The sequence below is a fragment of the Parasteatoda tepidariorum genome, chromosome 5 (assembly GCF_043381705.1).
Source record: "Parasteatoda tepidariorum isolate YZ-2023 chromosome 5, CAS_Ptep_4.0, whole genome shotgun sequence".
NCBI classification, from domain to species: Eukaryota; Metazoa; Arthropoda; class Arachnida; order Araneae; family Theridiidae; genus Parasteatoda; species Parasteatoda tepidariorum.
In genome coordinates, this window is record NC_092208.1 from 81,287,403 (window position 1) to 81,306,192 (window position 18,790).

The 18,790-nt window shown below is 31.2% G+C and overlaps 1 protein-coding gene across 4 annotated transcripts in view; it reads left to right on the forward strand.

Annotated features, from left to right (window-relative positions):
• The window catches only part of LOC107456822 (dopamine D2-like receptor), a 412,581-nt gene that overhangs the window by 376,665 nt on the left and 17,126 nt on the right, over positions 1 to 18,790 (forward strand). For all 4 annotated transcript variants that reach the window (XM_071180682.1, XM_071180681.1, XM_071180683.1 and 1 more), the window contains one exon: positions 7,309 to 7,418. In XM_071180682.1, coding sequence (XP_071036783.1) covers positions 7,309 to 7,418 — 110 coding nt within the window. The remainder of the gene's footprint in view (positions 1 to 7,308; positions 7,419 to 18,790) is intronic.

Consider the following 18,790-nt stretch of genomic DNA (forward strand, 5'->3'; position numbering starts at 1 on the left):
GAATTTGTGTTACCTCCAACCTTGTTTTCTACATCAAGTGACACTGCGATTTGTAGAGAAATTTTAACCCATGCGATGTGAAGTGTTAACATTAGAGCTGGAGGACCCATGCGTGTGTTAGCATTAGAGGTCGAGGGAACCGTGACGTTTAGCAAAATTTGCCTATTGATACTGGTTAAATGATTGAGATTTTAAATTTTATTTATTTGGAATAGGGGAGAGATGGACACATCCAGGTCAGCGGATAGAACTGAAACCTGGTATTCTTGACATGCTCTTATTAAACAGAAATTACTTGTATATTGATTCTCAACAAACGTCATGCTGTTTTAAGGAGACAAAAAAAACGAAAGCATTTTTAATAATTCGATTAGGAAATTTATGGTATTTAATTAACCAATTTAGCTCTGCATAATCTATTTGCTTAAAGAATTATTTTCATACATTCAACGTCTGATAACGTCTGTTTAACATCTAATTGGCCTATTTCTTTATATTTTTTGAACTGTTCAAACAGGTTTTACATCATGTGCAGAATATAATAAACGTTTTCTTCCGTTAGAGTAGAGGGAAAAAATCGTTTTTTTTTTTTTTTTGGACTAGAAGAAATTGGATAGCAATTCTCCCACAATAATCAAAAGTCAAAATTTCTGGAACGTTGAATGCAATGACTCTACTGTAAACGGTAACTGCATGAAAACTATAGCATTGCAAGGAGTATGGTTTAAGTTTCGTTTGTGATTTATTTCATGCATCTGATCAACTAACTAAATATAAGATAAATTTCCAAAATATTCCCTATTTTCCTTGAATTTTAAACTCCTGCATCTTTCAAAGCACAGAAAAATTATTGATAGATTAATTTGTTGCTATAAATAAGTATTCCAGTAAGAAACAAAAAGTTTCTTTTCTAATATATATATATATATATTGAGATGTTCATAAAGAAGTTATCAAAGCATTATCCAGAGCCATAATAAGAGTGAGGCAAGGTTGNTATATATATATATTTCATCTTGGTTTCATTCGAGCAGGTAGGATCACCAAAAAAAAAAACGTATAGTCAAAGCTACCGAAAAAAAAAATGGTAATGATACGGTAAAAATGGTATGGTAAAATGCTTCGTGTCTCTTACTTTCAGCAAAGCATAATGATTTTTATCGAAGTGCTTTGGTAATTACTTTTAAAAAAGTAACAGTAAAATATAATTTTATTGCTACGCTGTTTAGTAGTAAATGTAGTAAAATTTGGTAATTTTATCAAGATACTTTATAAAAGCATTTCAGAAACCATTTATTTAGTAAAATTCACTTTTCATTATGCATTTTTATTCTGAATGTGTGACAATAGGATCATCAATTTTAAAAACCAGAATTTCCGGTAAACCGTTGCATTATGAACGGAAAAAATACCAAATGAATGACATAAATACCGTATAATAATAATAATAATATAAATGCCATTATCATACAGTGCGGATATTTTGCCCGAATTTTTTTCTTTATGATGAAACTGTGCTTAAGCATATTTTCAGACAATTCTTGATTTAACCTCATAAAAAATTATGTCATTTTCTAAAATTCAAATAATGCATATATTTAGATATAAATTACTACTTCATCTTTCAAATGAGAATTACAACAAATTTGTATTCATAAAGTACTTCAGGAAAAAAATTAAAAACCTAAAGAACCCGGTTCTGTAGAACTTTCTTCCATTAAAAGTAATTAGAAACTTTTTCTGTTAAATTAAAAGAAAAATATTTTTTTCTCTTAAAATATGCTATCTAAATACAATTTATTTTGAGCAAAAAATCAAACTCTAAAACAGTAAGAAAATATTTAATTTAAATGGAAAAATAATAATTAGATAATGAAATACTAGTATGTGTCTTTAGATAAAAAAAATGAATACTAATGCTATAGCTGTTTTACAAAAAGAATATTCAGTTCAGTGAATAAAGTGTTGTCAAAAGGAAAATAACTTTAAAGTAAATAACGCAAAAAAGCTTCAAATAATAATTTGCTTTCCATTTCAAGGTTATAAAACTCATTAAAAATAATTACAAAATGCAAATTTCTCTGGGGAGCTTCAAAAAAAGCTATAATGAAAAAAAGTCATCATTTTTCAGAAAGGTAATTTTATCAGTGTCAGCAAAAAAGCAATAAAAGGGTTTTACACTTCCCAAGTGACAGATAAAAACCCAAATAAAATGAGATGCAAAATTCTTTTTAAGTGCATATAAAATACTTTTAAAGAAAAAAAAATCGTGATGATATGCTTTTTTACACTACTTTAATAAAAAAATGACAAATTTACAAAATGTATTTTTTGTTACCATTAACACATTTTTTTTGTTTGAAATGCTTAAATTAAATTTGATTTTTGTCATAAAAGATTGATGATATCCTCAGTATTGTTTCAACATTAATGATAGGTATCGAAATAATAGGGGGAATTTGCAAAATTACGTTTACTTAAGTACGCTCCAGTAAGTAAAATTTCAAGTAATTGCGCATTGCTCACTAGAGTTGCGCATGTGTCAGTTCTGGTGAAATGCACATGCACTCAGGATAAAAATATCAAATTTACTTATGAAATATGAAATTTTGCAAAATCCATGACAGCAAAAGATTTTGCAAAAATCCGTTAGTTAAAACACTAAAGTAGTGGACTAACTATAACCACAAAATCAAAACGAACATCTATAATGGACGTTGACAATGTCTTTAAAGCTGAGGCATGCGATTCAAGATGCTTGCTTTTGTGGAAATAAGTAGTTTCCAGTTATAAACTTTAGTGTTTGAGTTTTTTTTTTTTTCAGATTCGTTTCCAGGATGGAAGTAAAGGGAATTCAAGAAACAAGCATTCAATCAATGTGACGTACGAAATCGTTATCTATAAAAGAACGAACAATTTCTTCTTTCATGCCGGTGGAGAGGGATGAGCCGCCAACTCATCTTTTGAGTCTTTGGCCGATTGTATGATGATCCGATATATATATTTGTATATTCAATTAGAATTTTAGATTTAAGTTGACCATTGAAAGTAATAATAAATGTGTTCCAGTTTATTTGAGTACTTCATGATTTTTAGCATACTCTTCTTTGTGAGTTAAATCCACAGCTTTGCGTAAAACTGCGGAACTGTGCGCAGAGAAATTTGGTAGATTATAGATTTTGATGAAATCAGCGATAAAGAATGCTGCTTATTTTTATTATTATTATTGTTAATGATATTTGAAAAAATATTATTGAACTTCAATTGATTATTTAAATTCTTTTAACTAAGTTGCATAGTTAAAATTTTTTTTAAAAAAATAGCATCTTAAATCAAAATGAAATAAAAGTTGTGATCGCCTTATTACTATCACTGGGTTACCCATTGGTCAATTGCTTTTTTCTTTCTGAATTGACTCCGTTAAACGTCACAGCATTTCAAATCATGGGTTGCAAAAACTGTCTCAATGGATGTTTGTCGTCGGATTGGTTTTCAAATCTTGCCTATGTACGTGTCTCAAGACGTCATAAAATACTTTTCCCTCGTCAGCATTCATATTTATATTGAAATCACTGACAAACCAGTAATTATACGTTAATAATAATAAAAATATAAAAATTATTATTATGTAAATACATTAAAAATGCCTGCTGATGAAAATAAGACGAAAAACAGCAGCGGTCACCATAGCAACGCATGCAATGACAACGCATGCGCACTGTTTACTATTAATCTTGAACTCAGTTGAAAAGTGTGTACTCGCCATCGAATCCAAAGCATGACCCATTTTGCCAATGGGTAATAATTTATAATTTTAAAATAGCTAACATGTATCTAGTTTCTTATGGAACTAGTGCAATTAGATTATTTCCTTATTGAATGAACCAATTGTCATAAAATCACACGATTCATATCCTAATTTTATCAATACATTTCTTCAAATTGACATTCCATGTTCATGTTTTTAGATGGAAGGTAGGTTTAAACAGGAAGCAACATTTAACAGCTATAAACAGCGTGATTGTAGTTTTGCCTTTGCAGAGTAAATCATGCCAAGTTACGCAGCATCTAAAATAAGCGCGAGGAATGCTTAGTTGCTTTAATCTTAGGTACGGGAACGTGAGCAGTCTATCTATGTTATCAATCCATGAATTTTCCTTGGCGAACACTTCTAACGTATACATATCACTTGCATTTTTGATTTCGCGATGAAAGGTGCATGTTCTGTGGGTCTTGTTTAAATAATATAACTGCTTGTCTATATCACTCTTAATTGGAAAAGCGAACAATTGGAAATACATCATCATCTTCAATCAACCAACCTTCTCCATATGGTATTACTTGAACCTAATTCACATACTTCGGGGCAATTATTTAGCAAATTTTTAATTTGAAAATCATCTTTACAAGAGACAAATATTAAACATGCCCATAAAATATGATTATTATATTACAGCACATAATCAAAAAAGAGTTAATAGTGGAGTCTTAGTAAGAAAACGTTTAAAAATTGTATTTAAGTTAAAGTAGTCTACTCTAAAAAGAATAAACAATACTTATCCCTATGCCTAATTTAACAAATAAAGTTTACACGTGACTTCGATTCGAGTAAACAGCTTCTTTTTTTAATTAGTCAGCATTTAACGCAAGAAAAACGCAATTTTGATTTGAAAATCATTTTAAAACCTACAAATGAAACAAGATTATTTCAATATTACAATGTATTTATAAAAGAGGTATTTTTAAAATATTTGTAAAAAACGCTTAAAACAATATCTGAATTAAAGTAGTTTACACCAAAGCGAATAAACAACAAGCAATCTTCAGAAAGTCTAATTTAACAAATAAAGTTTACACGTGACTTCGATTCGAGTAATCAGCTTTTTCTTTAAGTAGCCAGCGTTCAATCTAATAAACTCACTGTTCTGTTTTCGAGTTCTGGGTTGAGTACCCTATGTTCTGATTTCTTGATAAAACGAAACAAATAATAAGTATAAACAAGATTAAATACGAAATCTCATGTTGTCTTTTTGTTTGCTTCCGAGAAAAATCCATTCCTAAAAAGGTCGATATAAAAGATTAAATACCATTCTGTAAGTGAGTCGTGCCTAAGATACAACATTTAGATACTATTTGAAGACAGTTTTAAGAAAGTAATGATGACAGAGGAAGTACTTTTGAAAGAGATCTTATCAAGAGATTGTAAAAAAAAAAAAAAAATACACTGTATAAAGTATCGCTCCACCAAAACAGTAATCTTTTCTAGAGTTTATTTTACGAAGTCCCAGTAAAAGTTAGATTGGACTCATAAAAAATGCTTAAAACTTCCAGCTAGATTCCTGTAATCTAATTAAAGTCTTTAAAAATAAGTTCTTTAAAGAGGTTTAAAAGATTATACAGGCCACTTCATTAAAAGTCACCATTTGCATTAGAATAAAGAAGAAGAAGAAAAAAAAAACATCTCTGAAATCTTTTTGATGTTGGTGGAATGAAAATCATACTAGATGGAAAACGATGTTTGTTTAAAGAGAGTGTTTAATGGTGGCACCGTAAAGCTGATTACTGGTTTGAAATATAAAGTGGATATTGTGTGGGCTTCTATTGTTTTGTAGTTACTTTTAATGAATAACATCTTTTTGCGGAGAAAAAAACATTAACATTTCCTTCTCAAGTTAACTTGTTGTATTTAAGGAGAATAATTAATTAGAGAGAAATTTTTAAGATCTTAGATTTTGTTTCTTAGTCAATTTTTCCGTAATAATTTACTAAGTGTCCTCTAGATTATACCCCTTGGGTTTCTTGTCAGTGTATCTTTTTATTAAAGCAAAATATAGAAAATATGAAACTAAACAGGATATCCCATAAAGACCACACTTAGTATTTGTTTTTAGAATTATAATAAAAAATTAAGAGCAGGAATTATACCTATTGGGACACTCAAACTGTACTAAACTAACGTCTGCTCATAGAGGACCAAGACCTACTGTGCCCATCTCAGTTTTCTTGACCTTGGGGTCTGGGGTGCAAGAACAGATGTTCCGGTACTGTGGAACATTCGATGCTTACTTCCCAAACATGCTTGGTACTCATTTTATCGACCCACTGAAAGGATGAAAGGCTGAGTCAGCCTTGCTCAGCTGGAGGATCGAACCAAGCACCTGCAGCACGAAAGCGCGCTGCACTACCACTCAGCCATCAAGTTATAATTGACTAAAAAAAAGGAAAATCTTTATCGATATCTCACCAATTACATAGAAGGTAGGCACATGAAATGAACTTAAAAATGGATTTATTTAGCGTGTTTTTAATAATTGTTTTCGACGCATTGCTGTTTCTCGCAATCAAACCTATCTATTTATTACTTTTTCAGCCTGATTGTACAGTTTATCAGATTTCGAAAGTATTTCTGCTTATTCCTCGGCTGAATATTAGTTTGACGCCCCAAATACCTAATTTTCCGTTTTCATTTTTGAAAAGAATTCCAAAATTGTACATTAAGAGTGGTCTTCACGAAACATCTGATAAAAAATGCTTGTATTCCTTCTTATAACGATACAAAGTTAATACTTAATATTGCAAATGCAATTCAAAATGTTACTTTTTCATTGTAAATTCATCATTCATTGTAAATCTGTATTAATCGACAACGTAAACGAGCAACTTTGCTTCTAGGATTAAAAGCGCAACATTTTCAAAATAAATTCACACTCTAATCTGAGATAAATAGTCAAAAAAGACAATGCGCAGCGCTGTTAATTTAATTTACAACATTAGTTTTCAAAAGCTCATTGTGCAGCTTTAGTTCGACGTAAATGAAGCACCACCAAAGCTACTAGTAGATTGCGATTAATTCGGCACAAAATTAACTCTCACCATTGTAGCAAGGAATTTAAAGTGTTATTTTCTTCTAAATAAATTCACATTCAGAATCGGATTAATTGAAACAACAAAGTGAACTCACAGAACTCCTACTAAGATTTAAAATCCTACTTTTTTCAAAGTTAAGACTCGTTTAAGTTTAATTAAATAATACGTTAACACGCTATGAAAGCAAATGCAAGTGCAGATTTGAATTAGAAAAGTGGACACACGGTATTGCTGCACCGACAAAGTATTGTAACCTTTTTCTTCTAGATTAAAGGTAATTGGGAGTTAAGTAATACTCTATGCGATATCTATTATGTCGCAAATTCATATTAGTTAAATATTAAATTAACGTGCTAAGGGTTGAAACAAATAAAAGTGCAGATTTGCTTTAATATGACAAAAAGATCTGAATCAAAGTAATATAACCTTTTTTTTTTCTAGGTTAATGGTGATTGGGAATTAAGTAATACTCTATGCGATTTCTACATTGCACTAGATGTTACTTGTAGTACTGCGTCCATATTCAATCTAGTTGCGATAAGTGTGGATAGGTAAGTTTTGATTTAATTACTTTATTTTTAAACAGGGTTTTGTTCAATTTTAGGAAAATTGCTAATTTAACGGAAAAAATAGTTTTAATACTTATCATTTTTAAATCTATTTAAAATTCAAGCATACAAAGATGATTTTGATTTTTTTTAAATGTTGTTAGATCTTAAGATTAAATTTAGCTGCAATATATCCAATTGTATGCATTTATGCTGATAAACCATTACTACAAAACATTGTTAAGAAAAAAGTTTTAAGTAATTGCATTCTACAAAAAAGAGAAAAAAACATAGATCGATTTTGTTTTTAAATTATAGTTTATATATTCTCAATGTAAAAAAAATAATTTGTATTATTATAATTAATAAGACGTAATCCAGATACTTCCAAAAACTTTATTTCTGTCTTATTTTTAACACTTACTTTTTTCTATTAGTATTTTTTTGTATTTTTTATCTTATATGTCTAGAGGTGATATTGAAGTTAAAAGCTATCATTTGTCTCCTTTTGCAAGTCCTTTTGTTGTAATTTGTCACTAACCATTCCCCAGTTTTTTTGTAACAAGAATCAATAAGAATGTCTGTATGCTGTCTCGTCTATCATTATTACTAAAATAATTTGCGTTGATTAGTTTTAAAATTTAAAGTCACTGTGTTAAAAAATCATATAACTATTAATTTGTTACAATGGCACACTTTACTTAGCTGCGTTTTTCAAACTCGAAGCTAACTACCTTTTGTAAATTTTCTCCAATTTTTGAAAATTTTTAACATCATGTGTATACCAAGGTATTAATCATTACACATAGATTTTTTAATTATGTTGATTGAAACTTAACAGTTTTAAAATTAAGATGATTTGAAAACAGACACTTACTACTAAAAATGTAGTTAAATTAATTGAAATTTGAAAAGTTAATGTGTTAGCAGTTTGGAAAAATGTTGTTAGAAAAATAAATGAATTTTATTTTATTCATTAGCGCAATAATGCAAAAGTTTCGATCCTCATGAGGGTTTCAAATGTTATTCATTGGACTATATTTTTTAATATTGCGCAATACCATGTTAATACACAAACATTTGTACATATTGAAAAAAAGAACTATAAACACGACTGCCCATAGAGGGCCAATGCCTACTGTGCTCATTTCAGTTATCTTGACCTTTGGTCCATCGTCTGCAAGAGCAGATGTTCTGGTTGGGTGGCCAGCCCAACGCGGAACCCCCATTGTATAGTTCCCAAGCATGCTTGGTACTCATTTTATCGAACACTGAAGAAATGAAAAGCTCAGTAAACCTTGCCCGACCCGAGGATTGAACCAAGGACCTGTGTCACGACAGCGAGAAAAGCTACCACTCATCCACCCACCGGGCGTTTTATGCATAATATACTTACAATTTATTTGCTTGTGAAATTTCCGTGACTGTTCTTTCTTAAATCTTCTGCTTTAAATTAAGATTGCACAAATTTTAACAAGACTATCATAGCAAACGAGATAGTACAGAGGTTACTGCATCAAATTATTTGAATGGACCACCACTGGGGATATCCCCGGTGGTAGCTTAAATTCTACCCTGCAACAGAACGATGCGTAATGACTTATTTGCCAATGCGCAATGCTTATAAAATTATCACCTTCGTGCTGGTAGTCCAGAAATTGTGAAGCGTTTACCTGAGGCGCTGGACCAACAACCTGGATGACTTGGTAGTGATTTTTTTTACCACACAAAAATTTTCTTTAAAAAACAATGGACACTGGGGAAGTTTTTTTTTTATATATTTCTGAATCAAATTTAACAAATCTGAGATACTTTTGTACCACTAGTTTCAAACCTAAAATCAGTTTCTCACTCCAAGCTAAAGTTTTTCTCTTAAAAGATATTCGAAGTCTACTTTTTGTCGAAACATACAACATGTTACATATAACAGGAGGTCACATAAAAGTTGAGATAAACTTCTAGCAAAGTTGGGGCTTATTATAAGGATTAAAACTGCATGCAAGCGGAGGATGAGAAATGTTATCATGTAAATGTTATCTAGGGGTGCTTACGTATTATGAACTCTTTCTTACTGCTCTTCTAAACAGGCCACGATAGGGAAGCGTCCCTAGAAATCTAAATCTCTCCTAATCTAAATTTTAAATCTCTCCTAGTCCCCTGTTGTATATTGTTTATTTGTATCTCGACCTGCCCTATTTAAGAGCATACGAGAGTAGATACAAGAAACATATATTAAACATACATAAAACACCAGAAATTATATCAACAACAATTATTTTAAAATCACAGATGTCAGTGGCAACAGCCCGACTGAAAAAGTACAACATCACAAGTAACAACACAAAAAAGGTATAACATCAATGACATCTGCTAAAATTGAGCCATTATGGAATTAAAAGTAAAAGTTATTTGGTCCAACAGGCCCTTATGATGACTTTATGGTTAAAAATAGGTCAACAGACCCTTATGATGACTTTATGGTTAAAAATAGGTGAACAGACCATTATTACTTTATAACTTAAGATAAGGTCAACAGACCCTTATATTTAAAACAAACCGTGGCTCAAAAGTTAAAACCAACCTGCACAAGATCATCCCCAAATTTGTCGACAATTGTGGTGTCTCTACAATACAAAGCATATGATTGACCATTTATAAGATGAGCTAAAGACGCAAACAAAATCGACATGGCCACGCAGGGCCAGTAGAGATGGTCAATCAAAGTCCCCTGTTATATATAATGTTTTTAAACTTTTTCATTTCGAAAAAAAAATAGATTAAAAATGTCATTTAAAAAACAATCCGTAGCTATCCGTAGCTTTAGGAGCAAAAATAATTGCAGATTTGCAATATCCACATCCGAATTGGGCAATATCAATTATTTGCGGAAAAGAAATTGTTTCGCAGTGTTATTTTAAGTATGCAAATTATAAGTTAAAAATATTTTTTTTAGTTTCAATATATTACAAATAAGAGAAAACTCTTATTTTTAAAATTTATTTTATGTATATATTCAATTATAGTAAATTAATTTCTTATTTACTAGACAGTGGATTTTATTTTTTTCCTTTTCTAAGTGCAAAAATTTAAAAAGAAACACTTTATAGAACTAATAAAAGCTAAGCGTTTAATTAATATATATTATATTAATAAAATTTCTCATCCTATTCTCAAATAAACGTCTATTTATGCCATAAGTTTTATGAAACCAAATAAAATATGTATGAAAACATTCCATTTTATAGTTTATCATTTCTATTTACATCTGATAAAACTGAAATACGATTTAATAAAAAATGAAAGGAATAAACATTACTAACAACGAATGTTTAGATGCAATTATAAATAAATGATGTGAAAGAAGATTGAGAAAAAGTTTCCCTATTTTTATTGCTTATAGCTGATTCGTGAATGCAATAAATTCTCATACATGAAGATTGAATCATAACAAACGATTGTAGTTACAACGAAATGCTTTTCTTTCTAAAGTATAATGATTGAAATCTATAAAACAGCGGCAGTTCCTGAAATGTACGGAATACAAATAACGTGAGAATAAAGTCGTAAATTTTTAGACCTAACATATATTTTATTGAAGTATGGAAAATATGTTTTACTTTCTTGTTTCTTTGCATTAATAATGCATTTTGCATTAATAAAAATGAGGATTAAGATTATTTCTATCGAAATCTAAATTAGTGATGAATTCAGTTATAAATGTTAGGTAAGAGTAAAACTAACAAAAGTTTATGGACATTTACAGGGTTTTACTTAAAAAAATGATTAGTGCTCAAAACCGGTACAAATATATTTTTTATAAATTTCAGCTAAAAGGCAAAATAACAAGTTTCTGTTATTGTGCAAACTCCAAAGTTTACAACTAAACACAAATCAACACCAGAAAAAAGTTGTTTTCACGCTTGAAATCATTAAAACAGTACAATTACTCATTAGAACAATACAGTTAGTTATTAAAATACTGTCACGAATTTGAAAATATGTGTATAATTTTTATGGATGCTCTTTATTTTGAGGCTAAATATCTCAGACGCAAACTAAATGAGCAGTTTTACTGGAAAATCTGCAAGAAAGTAGTGAAATTGTTACGTAATCTAGAGAGAAAATAACACCTTAAATGTATTTCTTATGTCAAATTCTGTTAGGCGGCATTTTTATCAACTTGGCGATAACCTTGGCGATACTTTCCGACTCTTTTGGAGACAAAATGATCATTCTGCGATATACCAATATTTATGATATCATAGAGTCGTCTAGAATCATGTCGAAAACTTCTGGTTTTCATTGCCAAGCCCATATAAATAGGAGAATGCCTCGCAGAGTAGAGTAGTAGTAATTTGCTTGTGATTGTAGTAGTGTTCTGACCTAAGTTAGCACATTGAACAGTCTGAGGCCGTAAATCATGCGCGTTGTTTTATTACGATGTTATTAGAGCTGAAATTGAGTGCTAGAAATAGCTGTATCTTTTAAAAGTTTCCACCAATAAATTTTTTAAATCTTAATGACTGCCGGGATAGCCTGGTCGGTAGGGCGCTGGGCCCATATCCAAGAGGTCGTGGGTTCGATCCTCGCCGGCCGAAGACTCCCCGTGTAGTAAATGGTGACTGATGCACGTTAAATCTGTCGAGTCTCAAAGTCCTCCATGTTCCCACAACAAATCAATACCTCTGGGGGTACTGATCCAGGAGTTTCCTTGTCTTCTGGATTGGTTCAAAATTACAAGGCTACGGAGTTGAACGTAAGTAGTCGTAAACCCATGAACTTGGGTCGGCTGTTCAACGACGGTTATAAAATAAAAATAAAATCTTAATGACTATTTCATTCATCTCCAATCGAAACGAACCCCTGTGCTGAGTACAATACACTGCAACTTTAGCGCAACTCAACGTCGAACTTGGTTTTAATCTGCGTATTCGTTTTGATTGTAGAAGGTTTGCTAAAATGAAAAAGTAGACTCGCCTGGTAGAGTTCAGACTTATATGATTAAATAAGAAATGTGTATACCGTTTATATCGAATAACTGATGTGCTTGTTCTCATGATAGCATTGAAAATAATTGTAATGTTATGTTACAATGGGATGCTGTAGAAAATAACAACGCGCATTAGTATGAGTTTCAGTATAATTATAACCGTCGTTAAACAACTGACCCAATTTTTGGGATTACGGCTACTAATGTTCAACTTCTTAGCCTTTTAACTTTGAACCAAATCCAGAAGTCAAAGTAATTCCTGGTTCAAGTATTAGGACAAACTAGGCTTAGCGGAGACCTTTTTGAAGGAACTAACCCGCATTTGTGTTACATGGACTGGAAAAACCCTGAAAACCTCCCACGGTTAGCCTCACGGTAACGGGACTCTAGCCCATGATCTGTCAATCACTATGGACATTTTACGTCAGTACTGTGATCAGTGCAAGACGGGTGTGGAATTCATATCGACCAGTCATCTCTAAGATTCGAACCAGGTTCCTCCTAATCGTTTTCTCAATCGTTCACCTAATCGGATAAAATAAATCCTTGAAGGGTATATATCAATATTGGATTTGTGAAGGCTCAAGGTAAGCAAACATTGCAATCGCAAATAAATTCATTGATGAATTGATCAAAGTATTCTAAAAGTAATGACTTGTGGCACTTGCACAGACTCTGAGATGAGTAAAGGTACGTTGCAATACCCAATGCTACTCAATATTGTATTACTTAGTCTTGTTTTGCTCAGGATGCATCTTTCTTAGATCGACTTTATCTTCACATCAATTACTCTCATGTGAACTGGTCAATCAGGTGCACTCTCCTTTTCATCGTTTATTACTCAGCGCAAAATTTGCTACTGCATTTCTAACGCTGTCACACTAGTCCACAGTACATTTAAATAAACCTTATTTTTAAGTTCCTGTCTTTTATTAATTTTAATTTTGTTTGATTTAGCTAAAAACTAAAGTTAAAAAGTTTTTTTATGCGACTTTTCAGAAAAAGAGTTAAAGTAAAATTTTAGTAAAGTATTAATTGAGATATTAAATTTTTTTACAAAAATAATAATTTTTATGAAAACTAAATCAGCTTAAGGTTGATTTTAATCGTATTTCATGGAAGCCAGATTTTACGTACTTAATTTTTGCAACCTTATTTCAAAGTGAATATATATTTATTAAAAGAAAAGAAAGAATTCTTTATTTTCTAAAATTATAAACTGTAAATTGAAAATACATAAACAAAGGAGCTGTTGTTTTTACTTAGTAGCAATTTTAATTTTAATGGAAAGCGAAGAAAAAATTTAAAAAATGGATAAAGAATAAAAAAACTATTAAAAAAATAACATAATCAATGATAAATTATTTTTTTAACTATATTACTTTGCTGATTTTGAAATCAAACGAAGTTGATATATAAGATTTAGATATATCTTTATTTATAAAACACAATGGAAAATATGGAATAAACCACTCCCATAATTTCTAAGCTTACTTTCCTATCCGATAGTAAGTATCCGTTTTATCGACTACAACAAAAGTCAATACATTATATCACAAGTCCAAGAAGTAAAATATTGGATAAATGATTTGTAAGAAGTCTTTCTTTGTCAGTGCATCGAAAACTTATTAATTTCCTTGATTTCCCTTTACGTAGACATTGTTACTTTGTTTTTGTCAAGTGAATTGCTTAAATAGTTTTTAATACTTTCTTGATTTTGTCAAGTGAATTGTTTAAATAGTTTTTAATACGTTCCTGATTTTTTATTACTTTCTTGAGTTTTCAAATTCAAGAGCAGTTTTAAATGAAAATGTTGATTTGGTAAAGTCACAAGGAATTTAAGGTATCCGACTTGTTTCGACAACTTTTTTTTAAATATTAATATAAAACTTCAAAAATAAGCTAGTTTATTTGTTTTATTATCTATAAAAGCTTACAAAACTAGCAAACAAATAAGTATTATTTTTTTAAATGGTTATTTTTAGGTGAAAATAAGGCGTTTTTTGCATGCACTTAACACTGCAAAAATTTCAGATCTCCTAAAACCAAAAATTCATTGAGGATTTTATTTAGAAGGCTATCGACTATGTTTTCAACTATCATCTTAAGAGCAAGTACATACAAGATCGTTTACCAGGAGTTGGCACTTGGCTCCGCCTTCATCACGTGTTATCCGACGATACTATTTCGTTATTTTTGGGAGAAGGATCAATCCTGAACAAGGTTGATATTTGGCGATCGTGTGACAAAATTATTTATTTCGCAATCCATAAAGATTGCGAACTAAATATTTTTTTAACATTAAAAATTTCATAGATTTGATGATATTTCTCTCTTTTAAGTGAATGGTTTTTCTTTTTTGAAGCATTTTGCTACAATATATTTAATGAGCTATAGAGTGACGAAAAGTATTATAGCAGATAATAAAGCGAAGTAAGCGACTGAAAAAGAATCCAATTCACTGTTTGCGTTTGATGCGCTTTAAGGGTTGTCTCGATTTCAAGCACGGAGAAGTTGCTCCTCTTACTCCCGCGCTGAAGTGAACTCTTCGTCCGAGGAGAAGGGCCAAGTGCCAACTCCTTTGAACGAACTATACCTCTTAAATAGGGATCGATGTATTTGAGTGAAGTCGGTAGGGCATATATCAATAATGCTGAAACTGACATTTTTCGATGTATCTATTCTAAGAAACTTATGATATCGCTTTGAGATTTTTTGGGGACATTTTTAATTATTTAAGTTGTATGATGTGATAATGTTTTAGCCCTAACAAGAATACTCTTTAAATTAAAAAATATTTTTGCTCAAAAATGATGAAACTGCTAAAAAAATGTTCTTAGTTCATAATGTTTTTAAAAAAGTTCTGTTAATGTTATGTATTAACAGTTATCACAGTGTAAATATGTATACGTAAATATTCTGTGAAAACAAAACTGAAGTAATCTTGCTTAGATGCTGAGAAAAGGTACACCGAATAAGGTCAGTTTTAGCATTATTGGTATATGCTTTAATGATATGCGACTTCCCTTAAAGAAAAACAACTTTCTAAAAATTTAAACACTGTATAATGAAAAAGGAGATTAAACTTTGTCCTTTAGCCTGCAGTTTATAAGACATGTGAGCTATAATCATAAGCACTCATGAAAAATTTTAGACAATTACTTTAAAATCTACAAGAGATATCGTGTTTAAGGATTTTTTAGGAAAACGCAATTAAAAACTTAAGATCATTAGTCAATCCATTGTTATAACCTTGCACAAAAACTTCTATAATTATGGTAAATAATTAAATTGGTAAATAATACTAACAAAAGTAAAATATTTTTAGAAAGCTAAGAGTACAGGAAAAGTAAATTTATAATACACTCAATTTCAAAAATTTTGCCCAAAATCATGTTTTTGCCCTAATTGTACTGTTACCCTTGAAACTTTGGTTAGGCTGAGATCGCTAAATTTAACTTTGGTAACAGATACCCAGGTTCAACAATGGACAAATGACCAAGGAATTACAGGAAACACTTAACATTTAAAACTAATTTTATTACAACTCTAAATTCTCAGGAAGCATAACTCCAATCATTTCCAAATGCCAACATGGGCACAAATATCTCCAAATTATACACTATTTCAAGTTCCAAAATTTTATACACAAGATTAACCTTTTCAATAAAATGCAATTTTAAAATTCTAAGGCATAACATTCCACTAATCCCAATCAAGAAACACAATTAAGAAATAAAATGCACTCTCATTCTAACTCTACTAAAATCACTTGAAATTTAGATTATGATATCTCTATAACCTGTAATTATGCTTAAGTATCTATGACTCTCCTTAAAATATGTATCTAAACACACAGTAGAAACAGTTTAAAATTTAGGGTAAATTATTCTTCCAAAATGGTATCCAAATCTAAGAGGACATAATTCTTTTTTCATTGCAATTTGTACCGATTACCGAAATTAAACACCATTAACGTCAGTAACAATATGACAATTTCTTACTGTTTATAATTGTTGCCGTGAATGACCTAAATCAAGAGAATGTCGACTTCCACCGGTGAATGTCAACAATCACAAAGTCGCGCTGGTGAATATCTGAAATATTTGTTATATCCGATTTGATATCAATTTATTTACAGATACAGTCGAACTCGTTTATAACGAGCACGGATTTAACGAGAACTCGGATTTACCGAGAGAAACGAGAATTTTTGGTAGGATCAATGTTAAGTCTGTGGAACAGAAGTCGCTTTGAACGAGCAAGACCCGGTTTTAGCGAGCAATATTTTTCTGTCTTGCAATCTTTTTTCTCATCTTTCTAGTCTTTCTGTCTCATCTTTTTTTTAAAATGATAAAGAAATGCGAGGGAAGGGGGTTAGTTGTCATTAAATTAAGAAAAGTATTTAATTAAATTAATTAATGTAATTAAAGTAAGTAAGTATTAATTAAATTTTAAGTAAACTCAATCATTTGACCTCCCAAGCCCCCCCCCCATCTTCTGATTGCACGTCTGTCTTAAGGACCCGTTTATTACGAGCACTCGGATTTAACGAGTACATGTTACGGTCCCTTTGTGCTCGTTATAAACGAGTTCGACTGTATTATATTTACGAGGGTTGCTATTTATATTTCTGGCCTAATAATGAAAAAACAAATATGTAGGATCGAAATCGGTTTTATTGTTTTTCAAAATATTCTCCATGATGATCAATACACTTTTGCATGTATTTGAACCAATTTTCAAAGCACTTTTTCCTGTCCGATTGAGGTAACTCCAAAACATGCCTTTTGAATGCATCAACCGCTTTTTCGGGGGTCGAGAATCGTAATTTATTTTTGATGTGTGGGAATAAGAAGAAGTCATTGGGTGTCAAATCAGGGCTGTACGGCGGATGACCCATCAGTTCGATCTTTCGCTCCGTCAGAAATGCCTTTGTTTGAGTCGATGTGTGAGAGCTCGCATTGTCATGATGAAGAATGATTCGCCTGTTCTTCTGCTTTTTTCGAATTTCTCCGATGACTTCTGGCAAACAAATGGTCGTGTACCATTCAGAATTGACCGTCCTGCGTTGCTCTAACGCCACTGTTGCCACATGACCGTTAATGCCGAAGAAACAGGCAATCATTTGTTTCGATGTGCTTCTTCCTCGAACAACTTTTGTTGGTTTTGCCTCGTCTTGGAAGACCCATACAGTTGATTGCTGTTTTGTTTCCGGCTCATATGCATAGATCCATGATTCGTCACCTGTGTAGATGTTATACACAGCCTTTGATGTACCTTGAACGTATTTTTCCAACATTTCCTTGCACCAATCGACACGAGCCTTTTTTTGAGCGTTTGTCAGATTATGCGGGATCCAACGCGAACAAATTTTTTTTACGCTCAAATGTTCATGCAATATTTTATTGATGCTAGTCATACTAATGTCCAAAGACGCCTCTATCTCACGGTATGTCACATGACGATCTTGCTTTATCAGTTCACGCACAGCATCGATCTTTTCTGGCACAACAACGGATTTTGGACGACCTGCACGGGATTCGTCCTGGATCGAACATCGACCACGATTAAATTCGTTATACCAATTTTTTACAGTGCTGTAGGATGGCGCTTTATCGCTGAATAAAGAATTAAGTTCATCGAAGCACTCTTGTCTTGACAATCCACGTCGAAAGTTATGAAAAATAATGGCACGAAAATGTTCACGATTCAATTCCATTTTTTGAAAGAGAAGAACTTTTCAATTTACTGTCAACAACGCAAATAAAGCTATAATGGTAAATCGTCTGCTGAATTAATGTTTAAAAATATCTAACTCTCGATTAAAATCGTCTGCGGTCGCCTAGAAACACTTACTGTTGCCAAGGCCAGAAATATAAATAGCAACCCTCGTATTCGGTATTTTATTGTCCGCTGAGGATGGTTTAGGAGAAACATCAAATCTCGGAGTACTGGTTAAATGCATACTGGACAGTGACATCAAATCAAGTAGGAGCTTAGATTAACATCATAAGATTTTGATATTCAAAAAAACAGATATTGATTTTCGATCTCTATTGAGAAAGCTTTGAATCTATTTCTTGCAAGAATTCTAAAAATATAAATTATGAGTGGCCGTCGTGGAATATCTTAAACATAAATAGAACTTTTTCAAACCATGAACCATAAGATTCAAATATATAAAAAATGACTTGTTTTTTCTTTTGATGGAAAAACAATTTCTATTATAATAAAGTTAATACTTAAATGGCGAAAGCATTTTTAGGGAAGATAAAATAATATACGTTCCATCGTAAAATATTACTCACTTTAAAAAACAAGATTATTAAAACAAAGTGCTTTTTGAGAACAATAATTTAAAATGCTACAAAATGTAGGAATA